The 18,193-nt window shown below is 40.4% G+C and overlaps 1 protein-coding gene and 1 long non-coding RNA gene across 4 annotated transcripts in view; both read left to right on the plus strand.

The window, feature by feature from the left end:
- MTX2 (metaxin 2) overlaps positions 1-15,764 on the plus strand; it is a 35,405-nt gene extending 19,641 nt beyond the window's left edge. Inside the window, exons 4-10 of one of the 3 annotated variants that reach the window (XM_074829174.1) lie at positions 7,364-7,436; positions 10,481-10,557; positions 11,293-11,385; positions 12,095-12,133; positions 12,544-12,669; positions 13,322-13,398; positions 15,263-15,764. In XM_074829174.1, coding sequence (XP_074685275.1) covers positions 7,364-7,436; positions 10,481-10,557; positions 11,293-11,385; positions 12,095-12,133; positions 12,544-12,669; positions 13,322-13,398; positions 15,263-15,473 — 696 coding nt within the window. In that variant the 3' untranslated portion in view covers positions 15,474-15,764. The remainder of the gene's footprint in view (positions 1-7,363; positions 7,437-10,480; positions 10,558-11,292; positions 11,386-12,094; positions 12,134-12,543; positions 12,670-13,321; positions 13,399-15,262) is intronic. The other 2 variants (XM_074829175.1, XM_074829177.1) reach the window with 2 other exon arrangements.
- A 796-nt stretch (positions 15,765-16,560) lies between these two features.
- The window catches only part of LOC141924966 (uncharacterized), a 28,184-nt gene continuing 26,551 nt past the window's right edge, over positions 16,561-18,193 (plus strand). Inside the window, exon 1 of the long non-coding RNA XR_012623712.1 lies at positions 16,561-16,951. This is a non-coding gene — a long non-coding RNA (uncharacterized LOC141924966). The remainder of the gene's footprint in view (positions 16,952-18,193) is intronic.

The following is an 18,193-nucleotide window of genomic DNA, read 5'->3' on the forward strand; positions in this document are numbered from 1 at the left end:
GCTGCTGAATAAGAGATGGCTTGGAATGGCTTGTTCTTTATTAAAATCTAATCATGAATAGATCTTCTTCAAATGAAGCCTGGAGTATGCCATCTGAAAATAGTGTTCCTCAGGTGGGGACATAAGTTGTGAACTATTTGAGTCTTGGCATAAGTAATTTCATTCTTGCCTCTGATCTCAGAAACTGCAATCTGGATATGATTTACATTAAGTTGTAACTCATTTTTAATGAGTATATGTGTTTGCTCATATGTATTATTCTGAGAGGGGACTGGAGGGGAAGAGGAGAGTGTTGTGATGGAGCTCTGACAGGGTGATTCGCTGCCTGATTTGTGTTGTTTCCAACTGTTGGTGTCCAGACAGCCCTTCCTTAGCTGGGGAGGGCAAAGAGAAAAGGAGAACAAGAGTAAAAATGGCACCTAAAACAATTTACTGTAGAAATAAATACAAAACTCCTCCCTCCCTTCTCTTACTCCTTCCCATTGTATTTCATGCACAGTCATTTTCCATCCTTGTCATCATAGGAAGACACAGTGGCATCCCTTTCTTGCATTGTTTCAAGGGCAGCAGCAGCAGTGGAGATGAGAATGTCAGTTGTGTGAGAAGAGGAGTAAGGGGAGGCTGGGGTGAGTTGCCCTGTGGCTGGCTGTGGTTTCTGGGCTTTGGGCTTTGGAACTGTGCTAAAGCAGTACAAAGGTGATTGCTCTGATTATTTTTTTAGATAATTGAAATCCAACGTACTACCTACATTTTGAATTCGAAATTGGGCAGGCTGTAAGAAAACAAAACAAGCCTTCAGTTGACAAGCAATGCTGTTGGTGTAAATGTACTCCACAATTCTGTCAGGAGGTGTCACTTGCCATGATTGAAATGAATGATAGGCATAAGATTGTTGATTAATTTTATAGCAAGTGTCACCTCAAAGCTTCCTATCAGCCCTTTTCACGTAGTTGCTGATACTTCCTTCTCTCACAGCAAAAATACGAACTGACTTGTTCTGTGCTGCCGTTGAAAACAGAGTGGCTCATGCTACTTCCTGGGAGGAGAAGGCAGTGCAATGCAAACTGTAGTGCTATGTGGATCAACTTGCAGTAGAGCAAGAAAGGCACCGAGAGGCTTCTCCATGCTTTTTCTTCAGTTTGTTGTCCTCCCTCCCACACTTCCTCTTCCTAGTCTATAGCAGTAAATATTGGGAGGGCAGGGAAGGAGAGTCATAATTCATCTGGTGGCACCTTTTTTCCTGCCTCTCTGTTTCTACTCATGGACTTGTAGCAACTTTCCACCTCCCTGTCTACAGCAAGGTCTCCCATTAAAAACAAGGTGCACAGAATCAGTAGCAACTTTGTAGACTTGGTGCTTTCAGTCTGGAAGAAGAGAGGGAGCATTGCTAAAAATATATTTTTCACATTTCTCCCTTCCCTTCCCAGATGCCAGAAGAGTAGGTGATGCTACAGGTAGAGAGGCTGGAAGAGCATGAGAGGGGAGGCTGTTAGCCTCCAGGGAAGAGAAGCAGATAGCATGTGTGGGAGAGAAGCTGACAGACCCTATTAAGCTGAATCTTTATTTTTTAATCCCTTTGTCTGTTTTGCACATTAACCTCATCCAAAGAAAAGACACACTTTGTTCCAGAAACAATTTAGAGAAAAGTGTTTGTAGCAGACGTTGTATTCAACCTAAGTTACTAAACTGGACAGTAGTTTTCCAGGTGTCTGCTTCGGTCATTGGCCAGTGCCAATACTGCACAAGAAATCAGGCCCCTGTTTTTAAAATTACAGAAACGCAAATAGTCAGTGGAACATATGGATAAAGGAGGTGCTCCTGCTGATGCCAGGGGAATAAACTCCCAATCTGAGATTTCATTACCCTTGTTTTATGCTGCATTAACTACTATGAGCCATGAAATTACTCATTCCTTTTAAAAGGCTGAGCGTTTTGGTTTGATGTCCTTCAGTTGTAGTGAATTCTGTACATTTATGCTTGAATGAAGTTTCCTTTATTTGTGTAAAGTCTATTAGGCAGTCATCTCTTGATCTTCTGTAACATTAGCAAGGGGAGATAAGAATGTTAATCCTACCTCTTTATGAATTGATCCGACTTGTTTACTCTTTGGATAGGTGTTAAGCATGAAAAAAAATTTTATCCGTTCCATCAGGAATTCAGTTCTCCTTTCCTTGCTTAGAGTTTGTTTGGAAGAGTTGTTTTCAAAGTATCAATAAACATTTTCAGTGAAGATCTTTACAGTTACTCTGGATGGGAAAACTTTACATGAAGTAACGTGTACCAGTTTTACTACAGATGTGAGAGCTATTTTTTTTCCCCCCTCTATTCTGAAGAACTGGAAATGCTGTAGTATTATTGCATGAGAATCCTAGGTGCTGGAGGAGATCCAGGTTCTGGCCTACAATAGTCACCCTGTTGATTCTGTGCTAGTACATTTTTTTCCAGAGGAGAAAAGAGCAGGAAATGTAATGCTGTTCTTTGGAATTGCAAGCATCTTTGCAAAACCATGACAGGCTGTGCTCAGTTAAGTGTCTTGTTTCTAGTTTTGCTGTTACTGCTTTGCTTACCAATTTCAGGTGAATTTTTGCAGGAGCTTGATTAACTAACTTATGTGTCACTTGGAATTCAGCTGGCCCCTTTCAGTCCCTTTTTAAGTTGATCAGCCAAATTTATGGTGTTAACAATAATCTCTGATGTACTAGAATAAGCCTGGGCCCTTGATCTTTCAGATTGCTCAGCTTTTGATGCTGTGTCTTTGAAGGGGTGTTGATATCTTCATAAATCTCAGCAGAACTGCACTGGGGTGGTTTTAGCCTTCAATCTCTTGCCTTTCACTCCAAAAGCACTCAGAGGAGCTGAGATCACTCCCATTTGTTGATAGTTTCTCTCACAAGAAAAGCAAGGGTTTACTTGCTTGTTCAAATATGCAATGCTCTGAGCTGGAATAATCAGTGTTCTACTACATCTTTTATCAGAGTTGGAAGTCATGGCAGTCCGATGCCATCTGCACACCAGATGTGCTGGTTCTTGACATTCTACATGAGTGGTCAAAAAGGGAACAAATCCTCCCTTGATCACTGGGCTAAAGCGTTAAATGAGATAAAGACTCACAAAAATTGCTGCTTTGTCCTATATTGTCTCTGTAGGATTTCTTTGATCCGTGCCAATCTCAACTATTTTGGTAATAGCTCATGCCACTTACTGTCTAACATCAGTTATTTTCTAAAATCTAATTTATCTGGTTGAATGCATCAGAAAAAGAATTTTGAGATTTTCTGGCAGTGGATATTTGTAAGAATGCATTGGTCACGATCCTTGTCCATCTCTTTTTCTAAAAGAAACCATTATTTCCATAAACATGAAATGCATTCACTGTGCTCAAGAAGTCAAAAACACCTGTGTTGTTAATAATTTCCAAAGCCTGTCAGTTACATCAGTGAAAGAATGTAAGTACTCTCATAGCAATGCAAATTGTAAGGCTTATTTCTTAGTTTGAGCCCTCATAGTTTGGGATAATACTGTCTCCTTTTATCAGTTGACGTGTATTTTTTAGTCAACTTGAAGGCTGTCCAGTGGACCATTAGTTTAAGCTGAAGCAAGAAATGGATACTGGCCTACTTCTCTAGGTAATGATTAGTTCAGCAGTGTAGATCCAATAAGGATTAAACTTATTTCATATGGTGGAGCTTTCCTTCATTTTCCTGCAGAACAATATGTAAGGAGCACTTAAAATTTAATAGGTCACGCTTTGGATACGAATTACAGCTCAACGTATTGGTCTTTTAATTCCCTGGGCTTACATCTTTTTAAAGATGTAATAGAGTTTTTAATATTTTTTTATTTTTAGGTTTATTGTATGGCATTAAATGATTTTGTCTTCAACTCTTTCACTGTTCTGTTTTCTCTTGGTTTTGTGTTTCATTACTATTTCACTGCTAATCTTAAAAGACGATGCTAAGTATAGACAAAGATGAAGTGGAATAGGTGTTGGCACATGGGTACACAAGAGGGTTTTTGGCACAGGCCTTGTAAGGCTGCTGGAGAGGCAGCTCCACTGGTCAGTGTTTCTGAACCTCACAGGAGGACTGCTGGGATGAATGCAGAACTGGGTGGATTTGCCCACTTTTAATCTTGAATCACTCTTCAGTTTCTCAAGCTCAGTCCTGGTCTCCCATCTATGAAACATTCATCAGAACTTAAGATGACTATTCCAAGGAAGTTTTCTCAGGTTTTTTTGATTTGGTGTTTAGGGTCTTTTTAATTTTTTTTTTTTTAGAATTTTTTTAACCTCACTGAGGGTAGACTGACTTATTTCTAAGCTTACTAGAATCTGCAGTTTATTATGCAGAGTAGCAAATATTTTTATTTAGTTAATATTTGTTCCCACATTAGATGTCAATTCTAGTTCAGCCTCCTCTCTCCTCTTTCTCTTATGAAGTGCAAAAAAGGCACGTGGATGCAGCATGTTTGCATTTCTGTGATGCCGAAATGGCAACATATTCTCAATCCCCTTTGCACTAGGCCAGAGACTGAGGTAGAATTTCCCTGCCAAATGTAATAAAGGTCAATATTCCTTGGTCTGTGGATGTTTATTGAGAAGGAGAGAGAGAAAGGTCAGGTTCAGATTTTTGATGGAAACTTAGCTGAACTCTTTACATTGAAAAGATTTTATTTATAGTTTAGCCTCTACGCTGAGGACTGTTTTTCAGTCACAAACTGTGGTTTTGGTAGAAACCTTGTACTGTGTAGGAGCCAATGTACGATATGATGTACAGTAGGCAATAGTTTGCTGAAGCAACTCATGTAACCAAAGTGTTCCGTGCCAGTGTCTCCCTTTTGACACGCTGATACGAAAAAGTAAAAATAGTTCTTTTGCTTATATGTGTCTCTGCACTTACAAGCTTTTCAGTTATTCATGTGTTGCCCTAACTCCAGTGCAGTTCAAACTTTTTTTCTTCTGAACTTGCAGTGAGAATAGTACATGGCGGTTACAAAATTAATCTCTGGTTTAATGCAGAATTGCAGAGTTAATATAGTGCCTTACTGCGAAAGAAATTCATTTGGGAAGCCTACACCAAATGAAACCACTTATTTTTGAGATGAAATTCAACAGCTAAGGATTAAGTAGTGTGGTAGAAGTTCAATCCTCTCCTCCCAGCCAAAGATGAAGTTCTTTGGAGCTGTTGTTTGATGCCATCAGCTCCACTGCAGCAAAATAGTGTTGAGATGATGCTGTTAGCTACTGCTAGAGCTTTCAGAAGAACGACGTCTGTGTACCAGCTGAGTTAGTGTATGTTTTTGGTGGGTTAGATCGTGTCCAACAATGGCATAGAAACATGTATTTAATTTAAACCAAAGTCTCTGTGTTCTTGTTTCTTAACTATTTCCAAAGAAGCTGCATATGAAGCCCCAGTTTGGGCAGAGACATGCTGCATATAACAGTAGCTGGAGCAGCCCGGACATTGCCAGGTCCTGCAGAGCCAGCAGGCAAAGGGGAAGAGATCTAGGACCGAGACAGACCAGTGCCTTAAATTCCTGTTTAAGAATTAGTCCTTTGGGTATTCCTGCTGTTGGCATGGAGTTTGGGATGCTAAGACAGCAAGAGCCTCAATTTTTGGTGGACTCTGATGGGTGCACAGACTTAGAAAGTGGCATGGTGTCAAATGTGGCCCGTACCTTGTATTTTCTTTGGGTGATTGTTGCACCCTTAAGCAGTAATAGAGATTCTAGTTGGGATGAAGCACTCTAGAGACCAGTTTATTGCTAAATAGTACAGGACCTGCAGTATTTGGCTTATGTTGACCATGGCTAGTACCCTCTCTATATATATCTGTGTTTCTGTCTCTCTGTCTGCATGTGTATGTGTATTGACTCCCAAGCAGTGCTTTAAGTTAGAGTTAGGCTCAGGAAGTCAGAAGATGTAGAACCCCAGGTTTCTGGTGGGTTTTGCAGAGCCTCTGCAGTTCTGCGGCGGGCTCTTGTCAGCTGTAATCAATGTCTTGTGTAGCAGCTTGTGACCATAGTTCCTTGCTTAAATTGGGATTTGGATTTGAGTTACATCATCTAAACCTGCAAGAGCCAAATGTTGTAATGGACTGTGCAGTTCTTGGATTTGGTTGGAAAAGGACCAAAACTTTCGGCTTTTTATCCCTGGATTGGGTTAGAGTTTGGGAATAAAGGACTTGAAGAGTGCAGGAGAGAGGAGAGGGGCTGTTTGGGTTGTTTTTGTTTGCTTGATGGATACTATAGAAGCCAGAAAGTTAGGAACAGGGCTGATGCCAGTGTTAGTTCATGCCTTATGGTCACATTTAGTGCAGAGGTGAGCAATCTCAAGGTTAAAATTCAGGTTACTTTGATGTCTGTGGTTAGGGTCTGAGTATCTAAAGCTGTGAGAGTGCAGTTTACTGCCATATCTTGCAACCTGAAGAGCTAGGAGGAGGCTCATGTAGAAAGTGCTATGTTACAGCAGCATTTTTCTTCATGGTGTAGGTGTAGCCTTCTTTGTGTAGGCTTTTTTCACCTCAACCCACTGTGGATAAATAGGTATAATTTTGGAATCTGGAATTGTGACCTGTTGTCATTGGAAAGACAAAATGAATGATAGAACTTAGCTGAATTGTGAGAGACTCTAGAGATTAAGAGTTAACCTTATTTGCCATGTTCTGTCCAAATTGCAAGTATTTTTCTTGGTATTTTGGTATTTCAATGGAAACACACTAAGGATTTTGTGGTGATGGCAGGTGCTGACAAAAATCAGTATCCTACTGAGAATGCTTTGAATCTAAGGTTATAGATAGAAAGAAACAGTAAATTGACCAGTTATGCTCTTCATGATTCACATAAATTAAAGATGATAAATACTTTCTCCCAAAGCAGACTTGTGCTCTGACAGTATCATAGAGCAAAACTTCTGGCAGCTATTGTAAATATAATGTGGGAAGGTGCTGTATGTGTTTGCCAGGTTACCCAACGTGAACTTGTTTAGCCAGCTTTAGCCAGAAGCAGTAAGTACTATGATTTTCAGGAGGGGTAAAATATTGCTTAACTTTGTACAGCCACAGCATTAACTGTGTCTGTCAGATACTGCTTCTTTGCTCATCTTGGAAAAACGGTAAAAACAGATGAAACTTCACTGGAAGAATTCCAGTCAATGACTGGATGATAAACAGTTGTCTAAGGAAGTTAAAAACCCCCTGGTTTTCTTTCACCTACCCTTCTTTCTTCCTAAAAGCAATATGCAAGGAGCTGTACTTCATAAGTGTGTGCTAGGAACTAGCTAAAACATAGTCAAATGTATTGAGAAGAACGCATTTGTTTGTCACTGGTGTATTAATGCTTTTTACATGTGACTCTTTGTTTCCAGGCCTTTTTGCAAATGTGCAAGCTGCCAATCCAGGTGGTTTGCAGGGCAAATGCCGAGTACATGTCCCCATCTGGTAAGTGTGGCCTTCATTTAGATTACTATGTTATACCTCCATTTTGATACCATGGCAACTACGCCTTGTCTTGCTGATAACAGTCGGTCAGTGCTACCATGTGTGGGTTGCCTTCCCCCACTCCTCTCCAGTGCAGTTTCTCCTCCACAAGCAATTAAAACAGTCAAATGCAAAGTAACGATGGCACAATGTGTAACTGTGCCTGTGAATGCAGTCCCTATATAAAGCATTCAGACAGTTCAAAATGCATGGTGGAAACTTTCTCTCAGATGCTCAAGTGTGGTTGTGTCCTGAAGCAGAAAGAGGTATGTTTCTAAAAGTGGCTTTATTCTTCATCCAGGGAATATTCCAGTGAATACTGTTATATTTTCCCATTGCTGAGGTCAGACAACACCAGAGGAGGAGTATCTTTTGTTACCCTGTCTGGGAGATGATTGCCAGGATGTTGATACAGGAGGAGACTAAAGGGTCCGTTATTGCTTTTAAGGGTGACGGGCAATTTTAAATCTTTCTCTGATCTGTGAGACTGTCTGGAAAAAAATCCAAACCCACCACCACCAAATGATGTATTAGAAAGGTAGAGAGCCTACCTTTTGCTGGAGATGACAGGTTGCCTAAAAACATCCAGAGGTTGGCTTCAGAAGGTTGCCTAAAAATCAGAGAGAATTGCTGAATGCAAGGTGCAAAAGTCTGGCAATCCTGTCACTCTGTCCCTGATTTTTGTTGTGTGAAGAGTACTTACTTACCGATTACCTGGCCCTGGCTGATGACTGCCACATGGAAGTGCTTGTCAGTATATGTCTGCCAGCCGTATGGGTTCTGCTGCTGCTACTGATATTTTGGTCAAAGCAGTGGAATTTTTAAAAAAGCAGTTGCTTGACAGCAGTGAAAAACCAGCAAAATATGGAGGTATCTAAATTACTCCTTAGTAAATAAAGGTCGCTTTGAAAGGCTGAATCCATGCACAGAGGAGCATGCAGGAGTAGGACTGGTGACAGTTGCACACTCTTGCTTCTCTGCTGCTCGCACCCCATGTCCCCGTGCTGGCATCCGATGTTGTAATTTGGGTCTGAACACTTCCTTCTGCTGAAAACGAGGAGGACAAGAGGGAAAATGATACTGCTTCAATTTTAAATGTGGGTAGAAATACGTGTATTCGTTTTGCCGTTACTCCTGGAGTCTTTATTTTTATTCACTTGGCCCATTTCCTTTCTTTATATTGGTTCTGTTAATGATAATTCAGACAAGGTTTTCATTTGTTCCCTTCTTCCTCCCCACCACCCTCTGTCTCACAGCAACAGCAGACAAATATCTGCATCTCATCGTTTTGGGGGGAAGGTTATTTATCTCATAGTTGTTGTAATGATGAAACCCATTCGAGGGAGTCAAAAGTATGATACCAGAGGATTGTCTTGGTGTGTGAAGTACAGTCTGACTGAAACCACTGAATTCTGCAGCAGAGAGGTCTGTGTTTCATTCTGCAACATGCAGCATGTGGATGCAGGTGAAGCCTTTGTTGGTGTGATGCACTTCATTTATTACCCTTAGGCTGTTTGAGCCAGTGAGAAGTGAATCTCATGATAAAAGCCATGACTGAATCTGCTGTTAGCATGAACAGTGTTCGAGCCAGGCTGAAAAATAGTTTTTTTGTGTTTCAGTGGAAAGAGCAAATGTATTGCTGATGGCATATTTGGAGTCAGACAGGTACTGATCTTGCTCTTTGGGCTGTTTAACGAGACTAGAGTTTGCCCACAGCAAGAGGTGGGAAGGTAAAAGGGTGCTGTGCCCCACTGCACTGGGCAGGCTCGTTTACTGCCTTTGGGCTTGAGGATGTTTTCAGTAATACAAAACATCCAGCATTTATCTCAATTTTATGGATTATTTCAATCATGTAAATAATCCTCAAAGATTTAGTCTTAAATATAAGGTTGATGTTTGTCAGTTGCACTTGGATGAAGAGTTGCAGGACAAGCAACCTGGCTGGAGCCTTCCTGGCAGGAGCCCTCAGCGTCACATGTTGAGAGCTGGGAAAAGGGGCATAAGGCAACTCCTGCCATGCTTCATGGCTTGCTGTGTGTAACAGGGCTTCCTCTTGTATCTCTGCCTGCCTTAAAGCTTTGGCTCAGTTCTGCGTGTAGAAAAAGTTACGAAGCAGAGAAGGTGGTGTGTACAGACTCGGGAGCCCTTCATACCCCCACAAGTTCCACCACAGTCATTTCCCAGTCTCCTTTTGAGGACTGGCTGTTTTTAGCCGTGCTCCATGCTGGACCCTCAGGGTTCAGCTTCATAGACTGAGTGTTGAGCCTTACTAGTATTAAGCTTTAATCCCGTTTTGTATCTGTGATGATGAAGCAGCTCCTTCCCCCTCCCAGCCCCCCAGATCGTGAAGCTGTGGGTCTCATACCATGAACCGCTTCCCAACCCCAGGGCCACAGGGGCTCAAAAATGACAGCTCACAACTAGAGAGTGGAGACTGGGGCAGCCAACAGGAGCCGGCTGGCCCAGTTGATGGAATCTGAAGGACCAGAGGAAGGAGAGTCAATACTCTGCCTTGCTGAACGTGTGTTTGTGCTTCTCCCTGCTTGCTTTCCTGGGCGCAGTGCCACATCTCCTGTCATCCTTTCAGCAGCCCTTTCCCTGCCAGTGGGTTAGAAGGGAGGGTGGGAATGCGTTGTGTTGTAAAACTAGCCAAGGGCTCTGTCTGCTTTCCTGGGATTTCCCAGCTGTACTTCAGAGAAACACTGAATTAAGTCTTTCCAGCAAAGCAAAATCCATTATTAAAATACAAGTCGATTGATCTCACTCAATAACTTTGAAATATACAGTTGTAAATACTGCATGCAGAGGACGTTCAGGAGGAGGAAGATGTTTGTTATTACAAATGTTTGCTAGGTGAGCTGTATATGTTAGAGCTTTATCTGTGCTGATTTGAAAAAAAACACTGATGTTCAGGTGTACCTGGAATATTTAATTGCTTTGAAAATTGTAAATAATGTTTTACAGGTATAAAAAGCTCTTACTAAAATACATTTCTCATTTTACAGGCAAAGTACCCTTTATTCATGTGGGAAATCAAGTAGTATCTGAACTTGGGCCCATAGTCCAGTTTGTAAAAGCCAAGGTAATAGTACATTGTTTTCATCAGTTAGTGAATAGCATGTTAATCCTGTTTAGCATTGTGCTGATCTGGTGTGCTCTTCTGGAATGTTACTTAATTTGTTAAAACAGTATAGAAATCTAGTGCTGTTTTAAAAGGAAGATATCCTGGAATAGGAGTTTGTTGAGATGGAAATGTTTTTCTTTGTCATTTACTCAAATCCTGGAAGTAAATTCTATGCAGAATAGTTGCATACCAGTGCCAGTTTCTGAGACTGCTTTTCTACATGCCCTGTCTCTGGACCTCAGAGCTCTTAAACCCAGACCTGAGTGGTTTAAGTCCTCGAGTGTCAGATACTGTTCAAATTCGCCTTTTCTCCCCTCCCTGCCCCCCCTTTTAAAAAATACTGTCTTTTCACTGAGCAGTTGATAAAGCTGTATCACAGATGTAAATTTGTGTTTACTTCTTGCCACAGAGATATATTAACCAGGAGGCTATGTGCTCAAACTGTGTTCATCTATAACTGATAATAGTCTACATTTCTTGTAGATTAGTTATGTTACGTTACAATGATCTCTCTTTATTTCTAAAGGATACTGTACATAGAAATTGCATATGTAATTTGTTATTGAACTGTGTAAGAGATCAGGATCTGAGCCAAAGCTCACTGACTTCAGAGGTCCTTGGGTCAGGCATTGCTGAATATTCCAATATCCTTCCTTACATGTGTGTCTTTTTTTTTTCTCTTTTCCCCATTAGGGCCATTCTCTCAGTGATGGGTTGGATGAAGTCCAAAAAGCTGAGATGAAAGCCTACATGGAATTAGTCAATAATATGCTCTTGACAGCAGAGGTACAGCAAACCATAGTAACTCCACACACTTACATAAGTGACTATAGGCGAGAAAGCTTTAGGATTTTTCCCTATATTGGAAATGCTACATATTCTTAGATTAGGTCGCCAACTTTTGAGGTGAAAGGAGGCAGAAATAAATTCTCTGTACCCTGTGGACTGCTTGCTGAAGTGTTCCTGTAGACACAAGCCACATGTATGATTCCCTTCACCTAACTGAAGTGTGTCATGTAGCTGGAGAAGTAACCTTCTGGAAAATGCTAGTGGTTCCTGGGATCCTGCCCCAGCCCACAGCTGGCCACCACTACCCCATTTCACACACCTAGTTGGAGGCTGAGATCACCTGTGGTTCGTCTCCGTGGCCAGTTAAGGTGACGCAGTCCCAGTGTGGGAGTGGTGTTGGAAATGCTGGCAAGCTGCAGGCGGCTGAGGAGCTGCGGGCTGGTAACCTGGGTGCTGAGTTGTGTGCTGTGTGGGCAACAGAAGTGGGCCTTCGGTCTCGGCTTGGTCCTGGTGCTGGTGAAGTAACGACTAGCGACTGGGCTTTTGCCTTCCAGTTTTAATTTCCTTTCTACATTCAGAGGTCTAACAGAAGGAATGAAATGGAAATGTAATCTAATATAGAAAAGAAAATTCTATGACTGAGAAATGATTGTCTCTGCATTCTCCTTTATTAGGAAGTTTTAGTAAGTGTTCTTTCTGTTCCTAGCTCTATCTCCAATGGTGTGATGATGTTACAGTAGAGGAGGTGAGTGGTTCTGCAGCATTTATCTTAATTAAAATTTAATGAGAAAACACTTTTGCTCACAATTGCAAGTCCCTACTCATAAATGAAACATTGAGGTTTATACCATTAATGTTACAGACTTTTCACTTTAATTTCGCTTGCATATACATTTTAGGGAAGTTGTGTCATTACTGGAGGTAGCTGACTGCAGAATAGATACAGGTTTTGTATGTGTTTCTGAAATAGTAGTTTTAAATGGTTATGCTGCAAACTGTAAATTCTGTGCAAATAATTACAGCATATCATGCAACTCCCTTTCTCTTTTACAGCTCCCTTTCTGATAGAAATATTTGAATATTGGCTATTTTGCGCATAGAGATATCTGTATTTTCTTATATGATAACACAGTACCTTTTTGTTTCTAAACAAAGATTACGCACCCAAGGTATGGCTCCCCTTACCCATGGCCTCTTAACCGCATTTTGTCCTATCAGAAGCAGTGGGAGGTAAGGCGAAAGATGAAAGCCATTGGATGGGCTGGAAAGACGCTTGAACAGGTCAGTATGAAAAGTGAAGCTTATTTCTTTACCCTGTTCTATTTTTTCTTTTTTTTTTTTTTTTATAAAGGCTTTGGAGAGTAACACTTTCTTCAAACAGATGTAAAAACATATTCTGTACTTAAAATGTTATCTGGAGTCAGGTATTTGCCTTCCGCATCAATAAATCTTAAATTATATGCAACCCCATGGGGTGGAAGGAAGGATGTTTTACTATGAGTGTACATCTCCACTGATGTTAGTTTAGGCCATAGTCCTGAAAATAGGTTGTAAGTTATGGCCCCCAGTTCCTGTATGGCATTAATAGGCACGCGTTGCAGGACTGCAGCTTCCCTTGTCAGAGGTCTTAAAAACAAACAAACAAAAAAAGCAAAGCAGTTTTAGGGTATAAGTTAGTAACGTTCATTAAGCTAAGTTATAAACGTTATGGGAAGCACTTACTCAGAATTGCCTTACATCAAATGTTAGATTAAATAACACTTAGCTACCTGCCTACTGTGTAGGTTTAACTGTCTTTAACAGCTTTGATGTTCCAACACTGTATGTTCCTTGTTCCCACCATCAGTGTGAATAGAGTATAAAGAGGTTGTTTTTTGCAATGTTGGTTATTTCCTGACAATATGGATCTTTTATCTCTTGTGTGTTTTGATAGGTGCTTGAAGATGTAGATCAGTGTTGTCAGGCTCTCTCCCAGAGATTAGGAACACAACCATATTTCTTCAATAAGCAGTAAGTTACTATTTCCTGAAATATTACATCCGGGAATGAGAGATACAGATACATGTATCCACATGCATACATACATATGTGTGTGTATATATATATATATATGAAAACTCCTGTTTTATTTTAATGCTACATGATTAGTTGCAGAAATACAAATGTGTGACTGGAATATTAAATGTGAAATTTCAGAAATAAGTAATTGAAGGTTTTAAAAGGAAAGTTTCTGTAAGTTTCTGTTGTTGTTTTTTTTTTTTTTTTTCTATTTATGATTTAGTTTTACACCTGCTTGTCTTCTCTAGTCTACCACAACTTAGGTAGGCTACAAATGTATGACTTTATACAGTTAGTTTCTTATTAAAAATGGTGCATTTAAAGCTTTATTTGTATTTCTTAGGTAACATTTTCTACTAGGTACAGGGGAGAGAAGGTATGTCATGCTGTCCTGACCAGGACAGCTTGTTTTGCGCTGCTTAACACCAGGGGCAGTTCTGACTGAACTGAATTAGCGTGAGGGTGCCTGTGAGTTGCAAGAACTGGGGGAGAAGCGAGCCTTGTATCAACAAGGGATCAGTTGCAAAGGTAAAACTAAGATGCACGTTCCCAGGAGAAAAAAGAAACAACCTGGCCTTTGTGGATGTCCTCTGCTTTCACCAGTTTCTTCCAATTGCAAACCACTTTTTTTTCCTCTCAAATAATTCACTATTTTCGAAGTGTTATGGATTTAAATAACATCACAATAGCTCCCTCTTGTCTCCTGGACATAGACCAGACTAGAAATGCTCAGGACTTCAGTTAACTACATTTGGACAGGGAAATGTCTTCAAAAGGCAGCACGTGGTCTTGGTTACTTTTCTGCATGTGTCTTTGCATAAATACGCATTATAGAAGACAAGTTTGAATTGCATCTTCTCAAATCATTCTTAAACGTAGCAGGTGTCTGAAATATTACTAAGAAAATATGTGTTCTTAGTCCAGTATTTTTCAGTCTGTGACTTCTGGGAATCTGTAGGAGCTAAATAAGAAAAGCAGCCTGTTGCTGACAGATTTAAGTTTGTTATACAGGTGTCCATATGTCCATTGGAGAGTTCTAAGTGATCCACAAATAGAAAGGCAAAATCATCAGTTAGAAAACCCTCATGCTGCTTATCCTGAACACTAGTAAAGAAGGACTTTTAAATTATTAATATATTTGAAAAAAATTATTTATTTGCACGTGGGCTACCTATATACGAAGGTCCAAGATGATAATTCAGAAGGTTTGTACCTAAGATAAGGTAGGACTGAAAACATTCAACAGACCACTGTTTCCCAAAGTACATGGTTTTTTTTTGTGTAGTCTCCTTTCAAAAGAGATGTTTCCAGTTGCTGTCACCCTGGAGCTCCTTTTCCTATTGGTTGAATAGTTCCTGGCTGCTGAAAAGCACAAAAAGGGAATAAGGGTTTTATGCTTTTTTTCCCCCCCTCTCTTTTTTTCTAAAAATTTTCTTTGTGAGATAATAGCTGGAGCTTTTTTTTATATACATTTGCAGAGGAAAAGGAAAAAAACCCAAAAGACTTGATAAGCATTTGCCCTTGTTCAGAACTGAAAGGTGGAGCATGGTCTGATACTGGATCAGTAACTCTGTCCAATCTAAGAAGTGTTACTTCCACATTTCTGAGCTACCAGAAGCAAAAGATGTCATACTGAGAACTAGCAGTATGCTTATATACTGTATACACAGTTTTCATGCGTTTGGTGAGTTCAGTGTTGTCCGATTTCTTCCAAATTCTTAAATTGCATAGCTATCTAAAAGTCAGAACAGCAGGGTTTTATTGATCAGGGCTTGCCTTCCAAAATACCTGTTCTTTTTTCTGTTTGCTTTTACAGACCAACTGAATTAGATGCTCTGGTATTTGGACATCTGTTCACAATCCTTACTACTCAATTAACCACTGATGAACTCTCTGAGAAAGTGAAAAACTACAGTAACCTCACAGCCTTTTGTCGGCGAATAGAGCAGCAGTACTTTGAGGGTCATGATAAAGACAGCGCCACAACTGTTGCAGCCCGGTCTGCTAAGAGGTCCTTACTGAGATAAGCATGTTGTGTGGTGGCTGGGGTGGATTGCATTTCAGTTTTGGGTTTTGTTGTTCAATTAATTGATTTCTGAGGGTGAAAATGTGTGTTAGCTTACTGAAGCTGCCAAATCATTCTGGAGCAAGAAAAAACTCTAAATGCAGTTTTTGCCTTGTAGAATATACTGTGCGTGTTTAACCTGAAAGGACTGTATGGGCGCTTCCATTTTCATAGCCTGTATGCCCCTTGCTCTGAAGTGACCTTGGAAAAATATTGTATCTGTATTAAAAAAATAAAATACTTGAAAAAAGTTTCTCTTTGATCTTTCTAAATGCCTTTCTTACTAAGGTTTAGGTCTATGTAATTAATGTCTGTGTAGTTAATGCGTGGGATTCTGCTGGCAGGACACCTGGAAGACAGTTGTATGATAAGGTAGTTAGAATTGGTAAGCTGGGAATGGAAGGACTCATTAGAGATCTTAAGTTTGCCTGCCTCAGCCAAATTTCATTCAGAAATTGGGTGGCAGAAATGTCTTAGAGCCTTGCAGCACACAAATGATGGGATTTTATTCAGTCAGCTCTTATTTTGTGTCAGAGTAGCTCCTGGCTGTCATTACTACTTATCTGTGTCCTGCCTCTGCTTTTATTTCTTGTTCACTGTTGGTTTTTAGATTTACACTTTTTATTTCTTCCTATAATTTCCCAGTTTTAATCCTTAGCTTGTCTTGCACTTTTAAGAAATGAATTTGCTAGGTAAGTGTCTGGCTCAGTGTTTCCCCTTCCAGTATGTTAATGTTGCTTCTGAACTTTGACGTACTTGCTGAGGTGGGTCTCGTAGCAAAAGGACTTAGTATGAGCCTGTGGCTGGCATGCCTTGGTCCTTCTGCCTCTGTATTATCCTATGGCACAACAACAGCAGTAAACAAAGAAATACTGTGGTGCTCCAAGAACCCTGGCAATGCGGAACTTCTCAAGGGAGAGTTCTTGTGTGTTGGCAAGGACTTGATGTGACTAGTATTTCTTCAAACGCATTAAATGGCCCCACTGTGTTCTGCTTTGTCAGTTGTACTTGACACTTCCTAAAGCACCAACAACCCCAGGAATGTGTTAGTGGCAAAAACAGTCCCTGTGCACTTGGGAAGTCCTGGGCACAACTGGGAATCAGATCAGGCTGTTTGGCTAGTTGGAACCGTTGTGTTTTCTTAGTCAAAAGACTGTATTCCATACTATACTCCTCAGTGTCAAAATACTTAATGACTCGAGCTTGTTATGCAATGGTCATGAGATTTTTGGCTGCCACTTCCTTCTCTCTTAAAAACTGAATGGAAAGCAGCTGTGTACCTTGGACTGGACACGTCTCCCTTGACTCTGTGGCTGATGAACCACTATTGCTTACTCATTCCTACTGCGGGGGACCACTTTTGTCAGCTTGACTGGAAATTGGAGCCGAATTCTTACTGACTGCTTTTTGATACAGGAGTCCTACTGGAGTCAAATCCATGTAAGTGTCAATGTGTAAGGGGGTCTTGGCCTTTTATCAAATCACTCTTGCCAGGAGAGAAAAATTGCCCTTGTCCTGCATTTCAGTCTTAAAATTTCACATGTGTATGTTGAATATCTTTTCAAACTAAAACCCATCAGCTCTTGACTGCTTAATGACAATTTCTGCTATCAAAGGGGTTAGTAGGTGAGAACCCAGATACTTCTTTCAAATCTGCTTTTCTGCATTAATGCAGGTTCTGGAAAAACTGAAGAAGAATTTGTTGGGTGTTTCTTAGTTTGGAGAGAATAACTATGGTATACACTACTTTGATAGACTCTAATAGTCTCTAAAGCTAGCAGTGCCATGGTGATGGGGAAATTCTATGTGAAAACTGAGAGCAATTAAACTTGCCTTTTACCTCTGCTATTTACAGACCACCATTCATGAGTAAAGATTTTAACCTAGCTTCTGTGGCTTTGGCAGTTCTTCCACTACCACTACACTGAACTACAGGAGTAATTTACTTAATGGGTTTCCAAACCCATCTGTGCACAGGCACTAACTTACATGCAGTCTGAAAAAGTGCAGGTGGGCATGTATTCCTCCTATTTCAAGGCTGCAGTGGCCATTAGCCACCTTGTAACCAAATTTTAGCAATTGCTTTGAAACAGCATTGAATTAAACCATGTTTTTATATTTAAGCAAGGTTTCTGTGAGGCAGAGCAAGCACTGGTAATACAACACTTTGAATGCTGAATAGCTAGTTATTGCAAATTTTGTGTGGTAACATATAGCAAGCTTTATAATAATTTCAGAGGATAAAAACAACTCCACTGAGGTAGCAGTATGCATTAACTTACTTTGAATGTCTCATCTAGAAAAGAAATGCTGTGGAAGTGGTTTGGCAAAAGATACTGATCTGTTACAAACAAAGTTTGTGTAAATCCACCTGAGCTACTCAGACTGCACTTAAGGATACAGAGACAGGCAAATTACATGGAGTTTTCAATATCGAAGTGAGAGGACAAGCAGAGACTGAGCTCTGGAAGCTAAACTGAATAGTTTCTGGATGTTTAACCATCACTCGTTCCTTGTGTGTGGCTTTGATAATTAATAAAACAAAATTTAAATGGGAAAAAGCATTCCCTACTTCCTTGGCTGAAGAGCATACTTTCTATACAGCATGTTTGCCACAGGGCTGGTTTGTAGTTTAGGCTGCACCTATTCTAGGCGATACCTAAACTTAAAACTACAAGGAAA

The sequence above is a fragment of the Strix aluco genome, chromosome 6, assembly GCF_031877795.1.
Source record: "Strix aluco isolate bStrAlu1 chromosome 6, bStrAlu1.hap1, whole genome shotgun sequence".
NCBI lineage: Eukaryota > Metazoa > Chordata > Aves > Strigiformes > Strigidae > Strix > Strix aluco.